This window comes from Monomorium pharaonis, chromosome 4 (genome assembly GCF_013373865.1).
Source record: "Monomorium pharaonis isolate MP-MQ-018 chromosome 4, ASM1337386v2, whole genome shotgun sequence".
Taxonomy (NCBI): Eukaryota; Metazoa; Arthropoda; class Insecta; order Hymenoptera; family Formicidae; genus Monomorium; species Monomorium pharaonis.
The window spans coordinates 20,753,028-20,773,454 of record NC_050470.1 but is presented as its reverse complement, the minus strand read 5'-3'; the positions used below and the strand labels follow the sequence as shown (position 1 = coordinate 20,773,454).

Genomic DNA, 20,427 nt, shown 5'->3' with positions numbered 1-20,427 from the left:
AGCGCTAATAGTGTCTCTCCGAACGCATCCTTTACCAGCCCCCAGCCCCAGCCCCCATCGAGTCTCCGTATGGGTACAAGATGGTGGATAGCAGTCATGGTGGGGGGCTATTGGCGCATCTTTGATTATTTACTAGTTTACACCGAGCACTTGGTACGCGTATCAAGTAGTGAATTTAAGCTGATCAGCCAATGATTAAACACATTCACTAGTTATTTACTATTTGATACGCGTACCAAGTGCTCGGTGTAAACTAGGGCCGGTATTCATAGTCAAATCTTATTTCAAGATCGTCTCAAGCAATGTCTTAAGATGCTAATACGGCTCTGTGGCCGGTATTCATAGTCGGATCTTATATTTAAGATCATCTTAAGTACTGTCTTAAGATGCCATCAGCCAATCACAGAGTCGTATTAGCATCTTAAGACATTGCTTAAGACGATCTTGAAATAAGATTTGACTATGAATACCGGTCTGTGATTGGTTGATGGCATCTTAAGACAGTACTTAAGATGATCTTAAATATAAGATCCGACTATGAATACCGGCCTAGGTCTATGGCTTAGTTTACATCGTGCATTTGATACGCGTATCAGGTACCATATTCGTATCAAATTCGTACTAAATATTTAGTACGCACGATGTAAACGCTGCCGGATCAATTTGGTACGAGTGTATCAAGTAGGAGTATCGTACTAAACTGATACGCGTACCAAGTGATACAAATGTCGATGTAAACGCATAAAACGCATTTTAGAGAGAATTTAGCAATTGAGCATAACCTTAGTGCTAAAATCTAAAAACCGGTGTAAAAATGTCTTAGTAGGAGACATCAACATGAATTAAATTTGTATTATATTTTTCACAGTACATGCTTAGTACATTCGATGTAAACGCGCCCGTACTAAGGCTTTGGTGCGCACCAAACTTAATACGCGTACTAAGGTTTTGACGATGTAAACTAAGCCTATAGGTCTTTACATCTGAGGACATTCGGGTGAGGAATCTGAACGCACCCATGTATGCCTATACCCCCACTCCTAAACCGCGAGCACAGGCCTGTAAAAAATAGACATATAACCTACGAAGTTAAATCCGCAACAGCCCAATTTCAGCGGATTTAGTGATTAATTAAAGCGTGGTACTTCGTCCCGGGAGGGGCAGAAATCCATTCGGGCCTCTGAAGAAGAAGAAAATAGACATGTAAATTAAACGTTACATAAATAATCATTGGGTAATTGTTCAGTTAGAGGGCCTGTTCTTTAAAATCGATAAAATTATGCGCATTCGACGGGTTTTTGCACGAAATGAATGAATCTGGCAGAAAAAAGCGTCGCTCTGCCTCATTTAGCGAAATATTAATCGTTAAAGGACTACTCACCCAGGTTAGAATACCTGTCATATCATGGAGCAACCTATACATTGCAAGCAAAGTCTACATGGGTTAGCGACTTGGCCGGGGTGAGTGCGGGAGGGGGGCCGAAGGCTCCCCTTGCACCCCCCCGTCCGGTGTGTGTGTGTGCGTGTGCGCGCGCGCGCGTGCGTGCAAAGCATTCTCTATTTCCCTGTAGCACATGGGTGCACATGGGTTTGCGACTTTCCACGCAAAACGACAGGTATTCTAACCTGGTGAGTAGTCAACTTTAACGATTTCGCGCAGGGGTGACCGTACCGCACTGTCATTTGGGCATAGCAAACCTACGCGGACCCGAGCTCATTACAATGCGGACAAACACATACACATAAACATACACTCATTCGTACTGACCCATCTACATATATACGACACATAACATACACATATCTACATAACAGTCAGTGTAGTAAAACCAGTGAAAGAGTTTGAGATAAGAGTCATACGTGTCATATATCTGTAGCAGATCAGACACATTAAACCTCCAAAACAAAAAAAAACTTTAACGATTGTGAATGGATATGAATCTTACTGAACGTCTTAACAGTGTTGGAGCGAGCACACCGAATAACGTGTGGAGCTGACTGAGAAAGGAGGAATTAAGCACCTTAAAAGTTATATATGAGTTTGTAGTGAAAACCGGCAGAATTATCTAGAACGATCTCACAGAACACACCCAATTTAAAATACAGGAGTACCTGCATGACAGTTATAAGTGTCAGATATTCATTAACGGATGTGACACTTTAAACTCACAAAAAAAACTTTAACGATTAATATTTCGCTTATTGAGGCAGAGCGACGCTTTTTTCTGCCAGATTCTTTCATTTCATGCAAAAACGCGTTGAATGAGTATAATTTTATCGATTTTTAAGAACAGGCTCCCTAAACTGAACAATTACCGAATTTTCATTTAAAGTGTTAGAAAAAATTTATAAAACAAAGAAATAATGAAGCGAAAAATTAATATGAGACACACAGTGTAATTTATGTATTTTAATAAAAAACTTAGAAACAATAGACAATTTGGTATTATTGCACGCAAGGATCAATTTTTTATAATCTGATTTATAAAATATTTTTAAGTGTCATATTGTATTTTGCAGATGTTATCTCTAATAAATAAAATTTTTATGTTTTTATTACAAATTGTGAAGTAGCTAATATAGTGTACATACATGTTTGAAGTAGTATATCATGAGCTAGAAGAAAGAGAAAACTTGATTAAAATAATAAGTAACTATAACAGTTTATTAGATTAGAGATATATTAAGCTAGATTAGAGTGATATTATACAGACAATTCTAATTAAATAATTGCTGCTTTCCATTTATCAAAGTGAGACTGAGTCACTCAGTAATGTGAGTATTTTATACTCGTATAGTGACGTCATTACTCAGTGATTTAAAGAAACATGCAAGTGATCACGTTTATTTTAATGACAAAATTATCTCAATATATAACCTTACTTCCAATGAGGCACAATGGACTCGGTCTGAGTGCCAAAGTGGGCATCGTAGGAGGACCACCCTCGATGTTATTATTAAGCTTACTTCTAAAGTGAGTATGCAAGACTCAGTAAAGCACATGGTCTTGAAATTGCTCAGATTGTAGCAAAAAACTCAGTTGAATCTCACTTGTGAGAATGCAAAAGGAACATGCATTTAACTGAGTTATGACATTACAAGTGAGAATTATCTGAGTTTTGATGTAAATGGAAAGCAGCAAATATAAACTTATAAGGGGAAAGGGAAGAAAAGGAGTAGGGATTAAGGCCTTGAGACAGAAAGAGTATGCTCAATTATTTATATAATAAAAATTTGTAGATATATATCTAGTAGCAAATCTATGTCACTTTATTTAATTTTTTTTCTGTCTTTTATATGCAACATTTCAGAGATGAGATGTTTATAATAGAAAGGTATAATAGATTTATTACCTAAGATTTTGGTATGCTCCCTGTCAAATTTATATGAAGAGTGTAATCTGTAATAAGAATTCATCTAAACTATGAACTGTTGCAATTATTTCAATCTAATCAATTTTTTTCTTCCTTCTCATGATATATTATCGCTAATAACATGCTGCAAATGCATATGTACAATAGATTACCTATTTCTTCATGATTTGTATTAAAGCATATAAAAAAGTTTATTTGGTAGAAATTATTAGAAATGAAATCTGCATAATATAATTTGGTACTTTAAAATATTTTACAAATCAAACACTTATAAAAAATTGACCTTTATGTATAATAACGTCTAACTGCTTTATGGCAAACTCTCACTTTTTACATGATTTTATTTTTTGTATTATATTGTAACTTGTGTTTAATTTTTTAATTTTTGTATTCTAATCACAAATGTGTATTTATTATAATCATTCTCTCAAATATTGAAAATGATCTGATAGCAGACCGAAACGTCTATTTTATTTATAGTTTATTTCGTGTTTTTTATTAAAATACAAAAATTATTCAAGTCAAACCGGGACTTTTGAGTTTATAAAATAAAAGAACAAATATCAAGGAGTGGAAACTGCATTTATTTTTCGACATATTTTCTTGCTACATTTATACAATTTCCCGTGTTTAACTAATGCCTGGAAAGCTTTGGCATTAGAAAGCTTTGTCTGAACCATCTAGGACAGCCTGCTTCACTTTGTTATCAGTGCTGAAATGGTGACTTCCAAGGAACTTCTTTTCGAGTGATTGCCACTTGTTTGGATTCTTGAAGGAGTTCCTCAAAGGTCACCATTTCAGCACTGATGACAAAGTGAAACAGACTGTCCTAGAATGGTTGACGTAAAAGGAAAATTTCATAACTACAAAATTAAAAATGAAGAAGTGGCTTAAATAAAGAAATAAACAAATTAAGTTACATCTTAAATAATAATAAATTATTTGTTTTTTATTTATCTTCAAAGTTGAGTATATCATGGATATACATGGCCGGGTACACAATAGAAATTTTGAATTGTTTATAGTAAGAAGTTACTTATTATATAATTTGCGTCGATTAAGGGGATTCGGGAGTGACAGAGTTACCGACATTTTTTTGGGAACTTGGATTTTCGAATTGGAATAACAGAATGCAAAATTCTTTTACAGGATTAAAGTACGCACAAAAATGAAGGGGGCGACGTACGATTTGTTCTGATAAATAAAAAAAAATTGTTATTTATTAATCACCTAACGATAATATTTGCTTTATACGAAAAATCTACAGTTTATATGTATAAAATAATCACGTCGCTCCCTAGAAAAAACTCATAATATCGTGCAATTAAAAATAAGATTAGAATCCTAGAAAAAGATTCGCATTTCGCAAATTAGAAAATAAAAAAACGAAAATTTAGGTTATGTACACGTAAAAAGTCGATAAGTAAAGCAATATGAGAAAAATTTTTTTCGTTCTCAATATAAAATTCAATTCATAGATTAATATTAATATGTGTACTTTAATTCTGGAAAAGGATTTCTAAATCTATACAAGAAATACGTATAAAATCTCATTAATGATGTGCACGAATGACTCTACATTATCGACCTCGATCAAATTTCAAAGGCACTCCAGGATCCCCTTAAGAGGATGCTAAAGCCGTGTGTTTTACCGACATTCTGTATTTATCACTTAATTTCGAATTGAATTTACAGAATTGATAATTCTTTTACACTTTTAAAGTACGTACACAAATGAACCCGGGGACGATTAGATAAAGAACAAAAATGCAAAAAATTTTTTAAAGTTTATTTGTTCATAAAAATATTTGCTTCAAAATACAAGTTATGTAGCTTATACGTACAAATGAATGGTGTTCCCGGGTTCGGAATAGATTGAGGAATAAGATTATAATCGTCAAATTACGATTACAAGCCGTACAAAAAAGATATTTTAAAAATAGAAGCGCTTAAATGAATAAAATTTTTGATCACATAAATATGTTTTTTTACGGCTTGTAAACGTAATTTGACATATATAGTCTTATTCCTTCTATTCCAAACTGCGAGACACCATTTATTTGTAAGTATAAGCTATATAACTTGTATTTTAAAGCAAATTTTTTCATGAACAAGGATAAATAATGACTCTGCATTATCGACCTCAATCAAGTTTGATGGGCAGTTTAGCATCCTCTTAATATAAAGATAAATTTTGATCTGTTTTACATTTTCTTAGTACATTTTCTTTATTTGTTTCTTGGTTTATTAAGTTTTTTTTATTCAAATATAATCTTTGACTCTGATATAATAATTGTTTAAATCATTTGAAAAGATGCATCAAAGAGTACTAATTAGCGTTGTTAGCATCTGCTGTTCTACCTTGGAAAAGATAGCGCAAAATAGCGTCAATAATGACATCATGTTACTTCGGCCGTGACATCATTATCGCTTTCATAGCACCAAAAACCACTTGTTCGAACAGTGTTAGATGACAATTATGCAAATAGTGCATTCCCCAAACGCAGCCTATGTATACTTTGAAGAGAAATAATGATAATTGAATGTATCAAATCTCAAAATATTAAAATTTTTTTAATTTTATTAATTATTCTATTATTATGTTTAAATTATCTGTAAAATTTAAATGTAATTCTCTTATCAGTTAAAAATTATAAACATACACACACACACACACACGTTTTTATTTTCTCTTGACTCTCTTAACTCTCTGCTCTTGTAAAATTGCGTTTGCAAATTTGACAAGAAAATAACATTACAAATTATACTAATTTTTTTTACATATATTAACGCAACTCTAATAAATAAAATTATTTATGATAAGGTTAATTTGGATTCATTTACTTATTTAAACATTATTTATATAAAACTGCCCAAATTAAAGTTTTTATTGCATATCCTGTTATAATTTAAAATTTTTATTCGTTTTTTCTTTGCAGCTGATTCCAAGGCCAAAAATTTGAGTATTTACAAAAGGAGAATGTCCAAAATATATGGGAATGTAGTGAATAACGATCAAATCTATATTAGAGAAATAGTTTCCGAAACTATAGTTTAATTTTGTCATAAATATTTTTCTCTATTTAGTGTCTGGAACAAAATATACAAAATATTCTGTGTTAATGCCCACTTTGAATAGCTTGTAAATATAATGAATTTTATTTATGTTGAATAAATTTTTAGTAGAAAAATGTGGGGCATTACTTTTTGAACAATCCTAGTATATCTTTCTTTGAAGAGTTTGGATAAAGATGTGCTCAGAAATGAATTAGAAATATTCGCGAATTAGAAGTATTTTTGGTATAGATTTTATTCGTATCTGCTCGCGAGCCATTTCGAGCAATCTTTTATTGTTGTTTAGGAAAAAAAGAGAATTAAATTTAAAAACTGCAAATTTTTCAATTTTGAAAACTAGATAGCTGGTATTTAAGAACGTTTTAGTTGTATATTATTATCTAAAAGTTATAGAAATTTAAGTATTATATTACAAGTTTATTATTTTCTTTTACTCTCTTTATTTTTTATTATTTTATTTTTTAAAATTAACAACAAAAATGTTAGTTGTAAATACCTGAATTTTGGTTTTAGAGCCAACTACAAAGAAAACAATGAATTGATTTATAATGACTTATGCAGCGTAAATATTTTGTTACAATTTTAGATAAACAACTTTTATGCGAGAAATTAATTCTAAATAAATTTTTGCGAATATTTATTAGTTTTATTAATGTATATAAATAAATCAGTATATATAGGAGCATTTTATGTGAGCCACCCCATTTTCGTCAGGTCGGACACTTTTTTAAATCTAATGCGATTTAAAATTTTCCTTGCCATTGCTACTTTATTTTCCTAAAATTTCATGTTGTCCACATATCTAGGTGACATCAAGGAGTTAACGAATTTGGAGATTTAGAATTCGAGATGTAAAAGTTAGACGTTTCAGATTTGCTTAAAATATTTTTTATAATTTAAAATTTTTTTTTACCTAAAAAATTTTTTTAATAAAAAAAATTTTTAATTATTTTTTTTATAACTTGCAAATAAATACTACTAAATGCAGTTTTACATAAGATCAAAGAACAAACAAAATAACTAAATAACTTTTAAATCAATAAAATAATTGTATTAGATACTTAACCTTTTGTTGCACAAATTTTGATACTGAACATATTATATTTTATTAAACTTTAGTATGAAGGTTTTTAAGATTAATTGCAAATCTAAAGTAAAAATTAAAATTAAAATGGCGAATTTAATATGGCCGTTAAGTTAAAAATTAACTATGATTTATTATGTAATATTTTATATACACTGGCGTAAAAAAAAACGAGACAAAAATTTTGACCGATTTTTAGGCAATCTTCAAAGTGATGCAACTTTACGAAAAATCATCCAAATTACATGTACTTTTTTTAATTAAAGGGCAAAGACTACTATGAGAATCCTTAAGCAAAAGTTTGATTTATAAGGGGAATAGAAGCTAAACTGCTTGTCAAACTTGATCGAGGTCGATAATGTAGAGTCATTTGTGCACGTCATTAACAAAAATAATTAATACACAAAATTTTGAGTATATTTCTTTTATACAGGGTTCTAAATAATGCATTACTTTTTGTAATGCATTACGGTTTCATTAAAAAATATTTGTTCAATAACTAATGTGAAGATCCTTAATTACGCATTACTTTCTTAATAAGTAATGCGATTTTTTTTATTACGCATTACTTTTAAAATAATGCGATTTTTTTCATTACGCATTACTTTTAAAATAAGTAATGCGATTTTTTTCATTACGTATTACTTTTGAAATAAGTAATGCGATTTTTTTCATTACGCATTACTTTTTTAATAAGTAATGCGATTTTTTTCATTACACATTACTTTTTTAATAAGTAATGCAATTTTTTTTCATTACGCATTACTTTTTTAATAAGTAATGCGATTTTTTTCATTACGCATTACTTTTGAAATGAGTAATGCGATTTTTTTCATTACTTTTTTAATAATTAATAAGTAAAGAAATAATTATTTATTAAAAAATTAATAAGTAATGCATTATTTTTTAATTTGCATTTTCATTACCCTGCTTTTATAGATTTAGAAATTCTTTTCCAGAATTAAAGTTTATGTATTAATATCAGCTTATGAATTGAATTTCACACCAAAAATTAAAAAAAATTTTCAGATTGCTCTTTTGAGACACGAAATGTTTACCAATGCGTATCTTTTTTATTAAGATACGCCTACGCTTAATCTGAAAGCATAATATTGTTTCTTAATGTTTACTCGTGTCCGGACCTGACTTGATTTATACGTACAAGGTGCACAACTTTTATATAAAACACATTTTATTACGGATCCACGTCAGACGCCGACAATTAAAAAATTTTGTTTGTTTTTTCGTATAAAATCGTTACGCCCGTACACTGTTAGGGTGCAGTCCCATTAAACACGGATTGGAATGACGGATCGGATTTCTCACTAGAATTGAGCAGTCCGTTCCAGTTCCGTTCCGTAAAAGTTTGCTCTACCAGTCCCATGTCGCAAAAACGGAACGGAATGTCACATCGGTCGCAAGTTAATATGCTTAATTCATCGATATTTCGTTATTTTGATGTGACTGAAGCAATAACATACATAATTTGTGCAATTGCCGATAACATGGATGTGAGTACTCTGAAATACTGAATTGTAAGAATGAAATATATTTTGTAACCAGATTTCGTTCTGTTTTTGCTACATGGGACGGATAGAGAAATTTTTTACGGAACGGAACATGCGTGGTTGAGAGAAGAAATTGTAAGAAACGTAAACAATACTTTGTAATATTAGACAGGTTTAATTTTAACGTGGGAGTGCGTACGTGCTCCTTGGACCCAAAGTTTGTGATTTCAGCTACATATTTTTGACGAAATCGTATTGTCTGGACAATCTACATTTATATCTGGATATCAGCTTGCTGGAGTTTGTATGAAAATATATTTTGAAACACATAACGATGGATGAAAAAACAATTTTATTAATTATGTTAAAAAAATTGCAAACGGCGAAGAATTTGCCAACTTAGCATGCTGTATCGGTGTTTGAGAGTTTATACTACCCAGGCGTGCTAAAAAAATAAGGCATTTTTAATGAATTTTTTTCTCTACTACTAATAAAGCAATCAAACTAAAGTTTACAGGGTTTATTATCTATGTTTTAAGGTATACAAAAATATTTTTTATTTTGATTTAAAGTACAAAATGGCGTCGTGGCAGTAGGTTACTTGAGGACGTTTTTTTTTCGAGGAGGTAAACGGTGTGCAGAGTAGCAATGTTCAGACCAGAGATGGGCGAATTTGTAATTGACTATTACCAAATTACAAATGCTCAAAACAATGAATAATTAAATGTGATTTAATTACACATTACTTTGAACATTTGTAATTAAACACCATTGAATTACTAATTTGTTTGAACATTTGTAATGGATGTTCAAAGTAATTAAATTACACTATTGTAATGTAATTACATTTGTGTAATTTATTTATACATTTGTGTAATTTAATTACATTTGTGTAATTTAATTACATTTGTATAATTTAATTACATTTGTGTAATTTAATTACATTTGTGTAATTTAATTACGTCTGTATGTGTAATTTAATTACATTTTAATTTTTATTCGAATTGAGTTAACATAAGTTCATAACTTATGAAAAATATCTTATGCATAGGAGAAAGCTTTTCTTTCAGACTCGTATGATTGCCGCCCAAGCAGAAGGCAAACTTCACGATCGTTTAAAAAATGTCGCTTTCTCCGCTAGATACACAATATATTATTTTTGCAGTATGTACAGTATGTACACTCTCACGTTCTCTTTGTCGTTAACTCAATTCGAATAAAAATTAAAATGTAATTAAATTACATAGATGTAATTAAATTACACAAATGTAATTAAATTACACAAATATAATTAAATTACACAAATGTAATTAAATCACGCAAATGTAATTAAATCACACAAATGTAATTACATTACAATAGTGTAATTTAATTACTTTGGACATCCATTACAAATGCTCAAAATAATGAGTAATTAAATGGAACTTAATTACAAATGCTGAAAATAATGGATAATTAAATGGATTTCAATTACAAATTATAAAAGTAATATGTAATTGAATGTGTAATTTGAAGACAAAAGTATTTGCTGCTACCCATCTCTGGTTCAGACAGCACCTACAGGGATACAAAAATTTTTTTTATATTTTATATTAGTTTTTCTTTGAAAGTATTAATGATTATTAAAAAATATTTATTTTTACAAATTTGGCATGCATTAAAAAAAAAATTTTTTTTTATGAAAAATTGATTTTAAATTGTTTATAAAAAATGTAATTATTTATTGATCGTAAAAATCGTTGCTACTTCGATAGATAATCTATCTAAGAAGCTACAGTTCAAATTTCAAGTCAATCGGATAAAAATTGCTCGAGTTATGTTGCACGCCAATTTGAAAAACATGATTCTGAGATAATCGCGTTTAAAGTTTCAAAACATGTTTACTATATGAAAAATTGAAAATATCGGCTTGCTGGTTTTTTTACCTTTACTCTGCTATCCCAGGACCGTAAAACATTTCTTCCAAGCCTAAATATTGCTCTTCAGCCTCCTTTCTAAGCGATGTAAGGTCCTTCCGCGCGTTTTTCTGTTTATTGATGCTGAGCGGTTTGTAGCTTGAACGTTCATCGATTTCCATACAATAATTATAAAATTCGTGGCTAATCTTTAGTTCAAGTGTACTCATTATAGCAATTAATCTTTGAAAACCATCATTATAAGTGATTGCAGCAACGTTAGTTGCTATATTAATAACAGTTTTGCCGCTTGATACCGATTTCGGCGCTACTATCCAAACGACGGCGTTTAAACTTTCATTCGCATTTAATTAACACTTAATTTGAGAAAGTATAACTTACTTCTACCGATATAAAAATACCGACTTAACTACACACTCTAAATGCTGCGCGTGACGGAGTGGCATTTTCAAACATTTCAAAGCGCTCGGAGGCGCCTCGGAAAATAAGCTGTAAAATTTTTTTTTAATGTCCCACTTATAATTATGCTAGAATATCATTTTTTGACAGTTTATGCATCATTTAAGCCAATAAAAAAACGAAAAAAAAACTTTGCTGAGTGGTATAACCCCTTCATGATGTACACGAATGACTCTACATTATCGAACTCGATCAAGTTTGAGAGGCAGTCCAGCATCTCCTTGTATCGCATGAAAACCAAACATGTTTTTTTTAATTGAAAAAAGTAAAAATTACCATTTTTCACAAGTTTCTCGTTAAAATCTGGCCAATATTAATCCAGATTTTTAAAGTTCATTCTCTTCTAAGCAATTTCAAAAAAAGTATGTCGATACAATGTTTTTTGTTAATTGTACACGAGTTTGAAATTTGCACTGCATTGTAGGGTATTTTAACGAATGACTACGGTATTTTTTGAATATCATGAGTATCAATGTGATATTGCACATTGATTTTATTCGTGTTTAACTCAATCATACCGCTGTCATCAAAGTGACCACGTGGAGAATGACGGAATATTAAAGAGAACAATTTGAATTTTATAATGTACTTTATTTTTCGTCCCCTCGAAGTGCGTGTGTTAAGTTAGCCTACACACATTAAAATTTAGTAGTTTTGATGAGTTTTTGTTTTATTTTAAAGAGATAAAGAGTTCTTTGTAGTTTAGAAAAAGAGATCTGTTGATTAACAGTCGGAAATCAAAATTTTAAAAATGGAGTGCTAACTTCTTATCGAAATTTTAGATCGAATAGTTTTGAATGGCTCAATAGCTTTATTTTACGATTATCTAGAGTTCCTGAAACATTAAAAAAAAATTTTGATTTAAAAAAAATTGTTAAAAATTCGATTTTAGAGACAATAGCTCTGAGATGATTCTATTGTTATTTTGCTTATTTTGATAAGTTTTTGACGAATAAAAAAAATTAGATCAAAAAATTAAAGAATTATGGATTATAAACGAAATTTCCAAATTAGTTAAAAATGTATTTGCTTATTATGTTATCCAATCGCTTTGGCTTGTAAGACTTTACAAGAACTCGTCAAGAATTACTCAGAAATGTAATTAGAACTATTCGGAATTCCGAAAAATTTTTCAACCATGAGACTTAAAGAATTTTGCCATTACTGTTCTAATATGTAACAGTATCTTGCAAACCGTTGATTCGATCGCTTTGACTTGTAAGACTTTATGCTAAAACTCGTCAAGAACACCCTGAAATGCAATCAGAACTATGGTACTGTTACATATTAGAACGGTGGTCGCAAAATTTTTTAAGTCCCGTAGTCGAAAAATTTTTTGGAGTTTTGAATAGTTCTGATTACATTTCTGGATAGTTTTCGACGAGTTCTTGCGAAAAGTCTTACAAGTCAAAGCGATCGGATCAACGGTTTGCAAGGTACTGTCACATATTAGAACGGTAATCGCAAAATTGTTTAATTCCCGTAGTTGAAAAATTTTTTGGAATTCCGAATAGTTCTGATTATATTTCTGGATAGTTCTCGACGAGTTCTCGGGAAAAGTGTTACAAGCCAAAGTGATTGGATGACATGATAAGCAGATATATGTCATTTTTAACTGATTTGGAAATTTTGTTTATAGTCCATAATTCTTTAATTTTTTGATCCAAATTTTTTTTATTCGTCGAGAACTCTTCGAAATAAGCAAAATAACAATAGAAACATCTCAGAACTATTGTATCTTAAAATCGAATTTTTAACTATTTTTAATTTTTTTTTAATAATCGAAATTTTTTTAATGTTTCAGGAACTCTAGATAATTGCAAAATAAAGCCATAGTTATTGAGCCATTGAGAACTATTCGATCTGAAATTTTGATAAGAAGTTAGCACCCCATTTTTTTAATTTTGATTTCCGACTGTTAATCAACAAAACTCTTTTTCTAAACTACAAAGAACTCTTTATCTCTTTAAAATAAAACGGGAACTCACATCAAAACTACCGAATTTTAATGTGTGGGGGCTAACTTAACACACGCCTCAGAATACTCGTTTACATCCTGTGTGATCTTTTCATTTGACTTAAATTTGTATTCAGTTAAGAAAGTTTTGAGTTTCGGGAACAGATGGTAATGCGAGAGAGCTAAATCGAGTGAATAAGGATGGATGCGGAAGTAGTTTAAGAAGTAGTTCGGTCAATTTTTGTTGAGAGCCATGGAATGCGCCAGTGTATTGTCACGGTTTATGGTGGGACAACACTTTTTTTGGCCATTTCCGGACGTTTTCCACGATTGCTGCCTTTAATCTCTCCAAAAGTGATGCGTAGTATTCTCTAGTAATAGTTTTCCTCTTCTCTAAGAAGTCAATTAGGGGAATTTCTTTCGCGTCCCAAAAAAACTGAAGCCATCATCTTTCCAGCGGATAGAATGCATTTCGCCTTTTTCGGAGACGATTTGCTTCCACTGCATGCAGCACACTATTTAGACCGTTGTTTTGTTTCTGGTGTATAGTGATGAATTTTTGTCTATAGTCACAAAACGTCTGTTGGATTTTTCTGAAACACTTCTAAATAGTCAGCCGATGTTCGCTTGTGATTTCGTTTTTGTTCCGAAGTGGGCAAACATGGCATTTATTTTGCGCAAAGTTTTTTATTTGCAATTTATTATGCAAAATAAAATAAACCCGCTCAGTTGAGATGCCGTGGTCTCTGCTAACTCGCACACTTTTACTCGTCTGTCATCCAAAGCAATATTATAAATTTTATTGATGATATCTGACATTACAGTTATTTTCAGAGTTCTGGAACGTGGTGCGTCTTTGATGCTTGTTCTACCACGCCCATTTACCTAAAATCGAACGGTTTCATAGGAAGAGCATAAGTTACTCAATGTAGGCAAAATCCTCTCAAGAATTTTCTTCGCTGTTTGTTTTCCTTTCCAGAAAAAAGAATTGAATCACACCACGAACTTCAATTTTATCCATTTTTCACTGTTACTTGAAACGCTTGTGTTTAAGCAACTGTCAAATAGGTAACTGTTAAGTAACGATTTAGCATCAGAATGACTTGTGACCATACAATATTCATCCATAGGAAGGAAATTTTATGACCACATATACAGATGTCTCATATACAGATGGCTATCACCCTCTATTAGTATGGGGATCAAGTTACTTCTGAAACCACCCATGTATAATAAATACAAATTACGAGGATGCTTCAAAAAGTTCCCGCATTTCGTCTTTTCAAGAACAACATATATGGAGTTTATATAATAAAATAAATGGAATTTTTATAAACTGAATTGCAGAAACTTTCTGAAGCACCTTCGTATATTAATTACATAAATAATATCTATAAATTTTAAATATATTTACATTTCTTACAGAGATTATACAAGAATATGGTGTTTAAAAATATATGATATTTTTTAAGTCTACAGGAAAATGAAGTGGATATTCAGTGTGAACAGACAATCGGTATTGCCGATTTTGCTCGGCATATCCATAACAACTTTTGGAGTGTCAGTGGCAGTCTTGTTATATACTATGTTTGAGAAGGTAAAGTTTGTTCTTGACACAACTTTTTTTGTTGGCTATCTATGAAGTTCAATAAAGTTTATTTATTTTCTTAAATATATTACTTACCGTAAAAAGTTTATTACTAAGAAAATTGAGATATAACTTTGGATTTTTTAGGGATTTTTTTTCTTTAAAAATCATGAATTTTTGTGAGATTCTATTAATACTTGGAGAAATTTTGGAAATTTTACTTTTAAATTTAAATTGTATCTTTCTGACAAAATTTTTCCTTTAATCATTTTTTTGTGTTAGATGCAAAATTTTGACAGTTAATCTATTGATTATTGTAAATATGGCACATATCCCTATGTATATTCTTATGTGATTCATAAAAAAAGAATTAGTTATACTAGATAACAATATCATTCTAAATCATCTAAATTTACATTGTGTGTTTAATTTTTTTAATTCTGTATTTTTTTGTTTAGTTATATCCATGTATTACATTATTACAGATAGATCTTTTATGCTATTTAGTTTGTATTATTCTTTTAGTACTTTTTAAAATTTTAAATTTAAAACTTAAGTGAATTTTTTTTGTGACTATGATTAAGAAATATTAAAAGCATGTATGAGAAAATAAATTTATTTTAAAGCTGCATTTTTTTTAAATACTGATTTTATTTAAAATTGTAGTTATAATTTTTAAAAAATTTAGTAATTTTTAGAAAATTTATATATTTTTTCAGTAAAGAATCTTATTCTCTGAATTACAAATGTCTACAAAATTAAATAAAGATTATTTGTCTCCTTAAATGTAATAAGTTTATTAATATTGTGTTACAGGATGATAATAATAAAAACAAACATAGCCAGATAACAACAACCAAACGTAAAGAAATAAGTGTGAAAGTTAAAATACTTGAGAAATACGTACCTGCTGTTATTGGTAAAGGTGGCACTGTAATTAAAAATATAGAAGAGTTAACTAACACACGCATCAAAATGGAAAGGAGAAACATATATTCTTCAGAACGTGTGTGTTACATACAGTCCAACGATATGAAAAACATTCACTCGGCACAGAATATGATACAAGCTGTAATAGAAAATTTACCTGTTATTGAAACCTTCTATTTGTTCGTGCCTCTCGAGGCTTTTAAAGAAGTTTTTAAAAAAAGTTTGAATGGGAAATTTGAATTTGAACACGAGATTCAAAAGACCTATGGTGTAAAACTCAGTGTTGATTATGACATTTTTAAAAGTGAAAGTATGTAATATTTATATTGAATTTGTGACTAGTAATTTTTATTGCGTTACTAATCTCTGCATTAATCACTGCATTAGTGCAGTGAACAAATAAGAAATTGAACTAGTTAAATTAAACAAACAAAAAGAAAAATGTAATGTTATGATCAAAGCCCATAGCGCGTTTCTAGGATTGACTGGTCAATCCGCGATTTTCCAACTGCTGCTTGCTGAACGCGTAATAACTTGCAACGCATTCGTGCCGTGAATCGCTCACGGATAGCAGACAGATTAGAACACGCGCAAGGCGCATAGCGGATTTAGGTGGTGTTATTGTAATCACACCTAGGATTGACTCAATGCGCGGAACAACCAAGCGTTTTGGTCAAAGTTTGAAGTAATTTTTTTAGTTTCTAACTTTGACCAGCCATGTTAGTCACTCCTAGGATGGACTAAAAACACATCAGTCAAAAGTCGAAATACAAAACTCTTTCAGACTTTAACCAAAACGCTTGGTTATTCCACGCATTGACCAGTCAATCCTAGGAACGCCCGCGCTACGCCGGCTTTGATCATAACATATACATTTAATATATATATTTAGCCCTTCGTATACACACTGGGTGATTATCACCCATAATTTTTTGACCCCTAAAAATTCAGCGCTCTGTACCTTTTAAGTACTGTAATAAATGGAAAAAATCAAAAACTGCACATTTTTTTTAATTGCAAAATATAATTTTTTTAAATATGAAATTTATTAAATTTTAATACTAAAAGTATGTATGTAAATACTTACTATAAATATTAAAGTTAACTCATGAATTTTTTCAGAATTTTAGTATAAATATTTTAAAAGACACAGTTGTTTGAAAATGGCACCCAGTGTAAAGGTTAAAAAAATAAGTGTGTATACGAAGGGTTAATATAACTACAGTTTCAAATAAAAAATAATTTATCGTAAATTGATTTTATAAGTCATTAAATAAACTTCAACTTAAAGTTAAAATACATATATTAACTTAGTTATAATCGCACTTTTTATAGCTGGAATGAAAAGGAGGATAATACTGTCAGGTATTGCTGACCAAATAGCGTCAGCCGTTATTCATATAGAAGACAAAATTCAAGAAGTTGAAGCTCAAGCTCAATTAGAGATGCAATGTACAGCAAAATCGTTCTCTAATAATACTGATGTTAAAAATACAGATGATCCTGATATTGAGACTTATGAGATATTAATACCACGTGATGCTTTTAAGAAAATCATAGGAAGAAGAGGGTATGATATACAAGAAATAATAAAATCTTCTGGTGCAAAACTCATAATTGGAAATTTTGCTGTTAAATTATTAGAAAGTACGTATTATTTTAACTTTTTTTTTACCATTGTCTCGATATTTAAATGATATTTTTATTTAATTATTAACTATATTATGATATAGAATTGAAGAATTTCTTACAAAAATCAAATAAGTTTAAAAAATTTAATTTTAAGAAAACAAAAATTATTTTTAAACTTGTTGATTGTATAAACATAGTAACTTTTCTTTGAATATATAACACATAAAAACTAGGGTTAGTAATTTGATGGTTTGAATATACGAACTCTGAAGATCAAAGTTATGCAATTATTAATTTAATATTTAATATTACAATAATAATACTGATAGATATACATTTATAAAGTTACAATACAAAATCTAAAATAAAATTTCTGAAGTTATTAAATATGAAAAATAATTTAATTAATTATTTTTATCGATTTTATATTGTATATAAATATGTATATGCTTTGTTCTGATCATTATATAGTCATAATGATAGCCATAATTCTGTAGAATTGACTGCATTGTTTCTCTTCATTTTGGGTCAGTATAATGTTGTACAATCATTATAAAAATTTCTTCTCTCTCTCTTCCCCCTCCCCCTCCTTCTCTCTCTGTAGTCTTTTTTTCTATTATATTCACTACAAAATATTTTATGAAAATAATTTTATTGGCGGACTTAATTTATAAATGATTATTAGAAGGAGCATATAAGCCAAAGCTTGATTTAAATGCGAGTAATTATATTGGTAAACAATAATGTTAATGTGTCACATATGTTTCGACCTTGTATTAATATAAAATGTGTATTTAATTCTAATTACATTGTCAAAACCTCGGAGCACTTGTTAGTGTGTAAAATTCTGTGTAACTTGCAATCTCCGAATGGTCACAAACAACACAAACGACATTTTTGACCTTATCCTCACCCTATTCTCACAGAAATTATTTTCTTTCTGTTAAAGAATTTAAATTTATCAAACCTTAGGATAAATGATTAAATATTATGTCTATTAATGGCTATTAATGATATCTAAGAATTTTTATCATACCTATGACGTGGAAGGTTTATATTGACTAATGCTTATTGATGTTATTCACTTTTACAAATTGCTCTCTTAAGTGGCATTGGGCGGAATGATCCGTCAGCGGCTGTTAGTTTATGATTACATATTAGTTGGATCCATTATCAAATTTCAATTTATATAAAAACAAAGTTTTGGTTAATATTTAAGAATTATAAAAAAATTTTTTAATATATCTAGGTTTGTTTAATTTTTGCAAAAATGTTATTATTTAATTATATTTATACTTTTTATTTGATTCTTGTTGAATTAAAATTGTTTTTGATGACGTTACTGATAGAGAATAATTTAGTGTGATAACACATCTTTTTAAAATAAACTTGTTAAGATTGTTTATAGGAAACAATTTAATTATTTATTTTTAGATTATTCTCTGTATTAATTTTGCTAGAGTTTATAACAACTATTATTAACAATTATTATAGAGTCTATAATAACAATTATTATAGCAATTATTGCAATAATCTTAACAATTTTTTATAGCTCATGAAAGCAAAAACATAATAACAGTAAAGGGGACTGCTGCGCAAGTAAAACTAGCTATTAGTCAGATAGAAAATAAAATTCAAGAGATAATTGGATCTCCAATGGAATTGATTATCAAAAGAATCTCTGAGTCGTCTAAATCTACGAGTCAAATTAGCATATCTAATAACATTTTAAGATCTACTTTAGTACAAGGTATATAAAGCAAAATTTATTTTGTATGAAATATTTTGTATTTGTAAATTTATATTATTTGATTAAAGTTTAGATAAAAATTCAAATTTTTTAATATTTTTATATACTATTATTTATAATTTAATTTGGATTTCAGTAGATGGTTTAATGCAAGTATTTGTAACTGCGATGGAAACGCCAAGCTTGTTTTGGATTCAAGTGTGTAGTCCTGCACTCATTCAATTACAAAACTTGGTATTTGAAATGACACACTATTACAATAAAGAGGAAAATCAAAAGTTTCATATTTTAAAAAAAGTAAGTAAGAAAAATTTACAAGAGAAGGTCGCGGCCGCGCGCTGTGTGTGTGTATGTGTGTGTGTGTTGTATTATCATTATTATTAAGGTATAATGAATCTGTGACGTTAGAGGCTTTGCGCCCGTATCATTTGCAAATAAAAATTTTAAAACAAATATTTTCCAGTATATTTAATGACAGAAAATCATGTTTAGCAAACGTTTCGGCTACATTTTGAGCCATCTTCAATGCAAAGAAATAACGATGTGTATTCTTTAATTTATATTTATAGCGATTTAGAGCAAAGTTCCATAGTTATGGAGTATAAACGTCTCCTTTTCCACTTTACTTTCATATTGCTCGGAAGCTAATGGCGTTCTGATACTAGCTAGTGTCCCTCTACATTCCTAAGACTTTAAATTGAATTATACTTAATGTCCCAAGTTGATTCCTTTATTTGCTAAATTAGGAGACAAATTCAAATCACTAGACTACAAAACTACTCCGTTCTAGGATTAATAATGTAGTTTGATTATCTATCATTGTTTGTGGATTTTAGATGATGCCAGGCAAAATGGTAGCAGCTAAATTTAAATATGACGGCAAATGGTATCGTGCGGAAATAATATCCGTCATGGAATCTGATGGATTATGCGAAGTTTTCTTTGTGGATTATGGAGATATGGAACTTGTCCCTACAGATGATGTATTGGAACTTCGTACAGATATGTTGAGCTTACGGCATCAAGCTGTGGAATGTTCGTTAGCAAACGTGAAGCCACGGTAGTATTTTAACAGAGTCAAATTTTAATTTACTTTAACTTTTGGCTGAGAAGGAACTTGATTTATATAGTATTTCTTAATCCTTTGAGTAGCG

General features: G+C 29.9%; 1 protein-coding gene across 7 annotated transcripts in view; it reads left to right on the top strand.

Annotated features, from left to right (window-relative positions):
• Positions 1-1,009: 1,009 nt before the first annotated feature.
• The window catches only part of LOC105832563 (tudor and KH domain-containing protein homolog), a 40,236-nt gene continuing 20,818 nt past the window's right edge, over positions 1,010-20,427 (top strand). For 3 of the 7 annotated variants that reach the window (XR_004963061.1, XR_004963062.1, XM_036286157.1), the window contains exons 1-7: positions 1,636-2,039; positions 14,846-14,970; positions 15,778-16,201; positions 17,227-17,538; positions 19,076-19,273; positions 19,410-19,570; positions 20,110-20,333. Coding sequence is in view for 5 of the 7 variants with exons in the window: in XM_036286157.1 (XP_036142050.1) it covers positions 2,036-2,039; positions 14,846-14,970; positions 15,778-16,201; positions 17,227-17,538; positions 19,076-19,273; positions 19,410-19,570; positions 20,110-20,333 (1,448 nt within the window). In the remaining 2 variants the exon portion in view is untranslated. The other 4 variants (XM_012673651.3, XM_012673653.3, XM_036286158.1 and 1 more) reach the window with 4 other exon arrangements.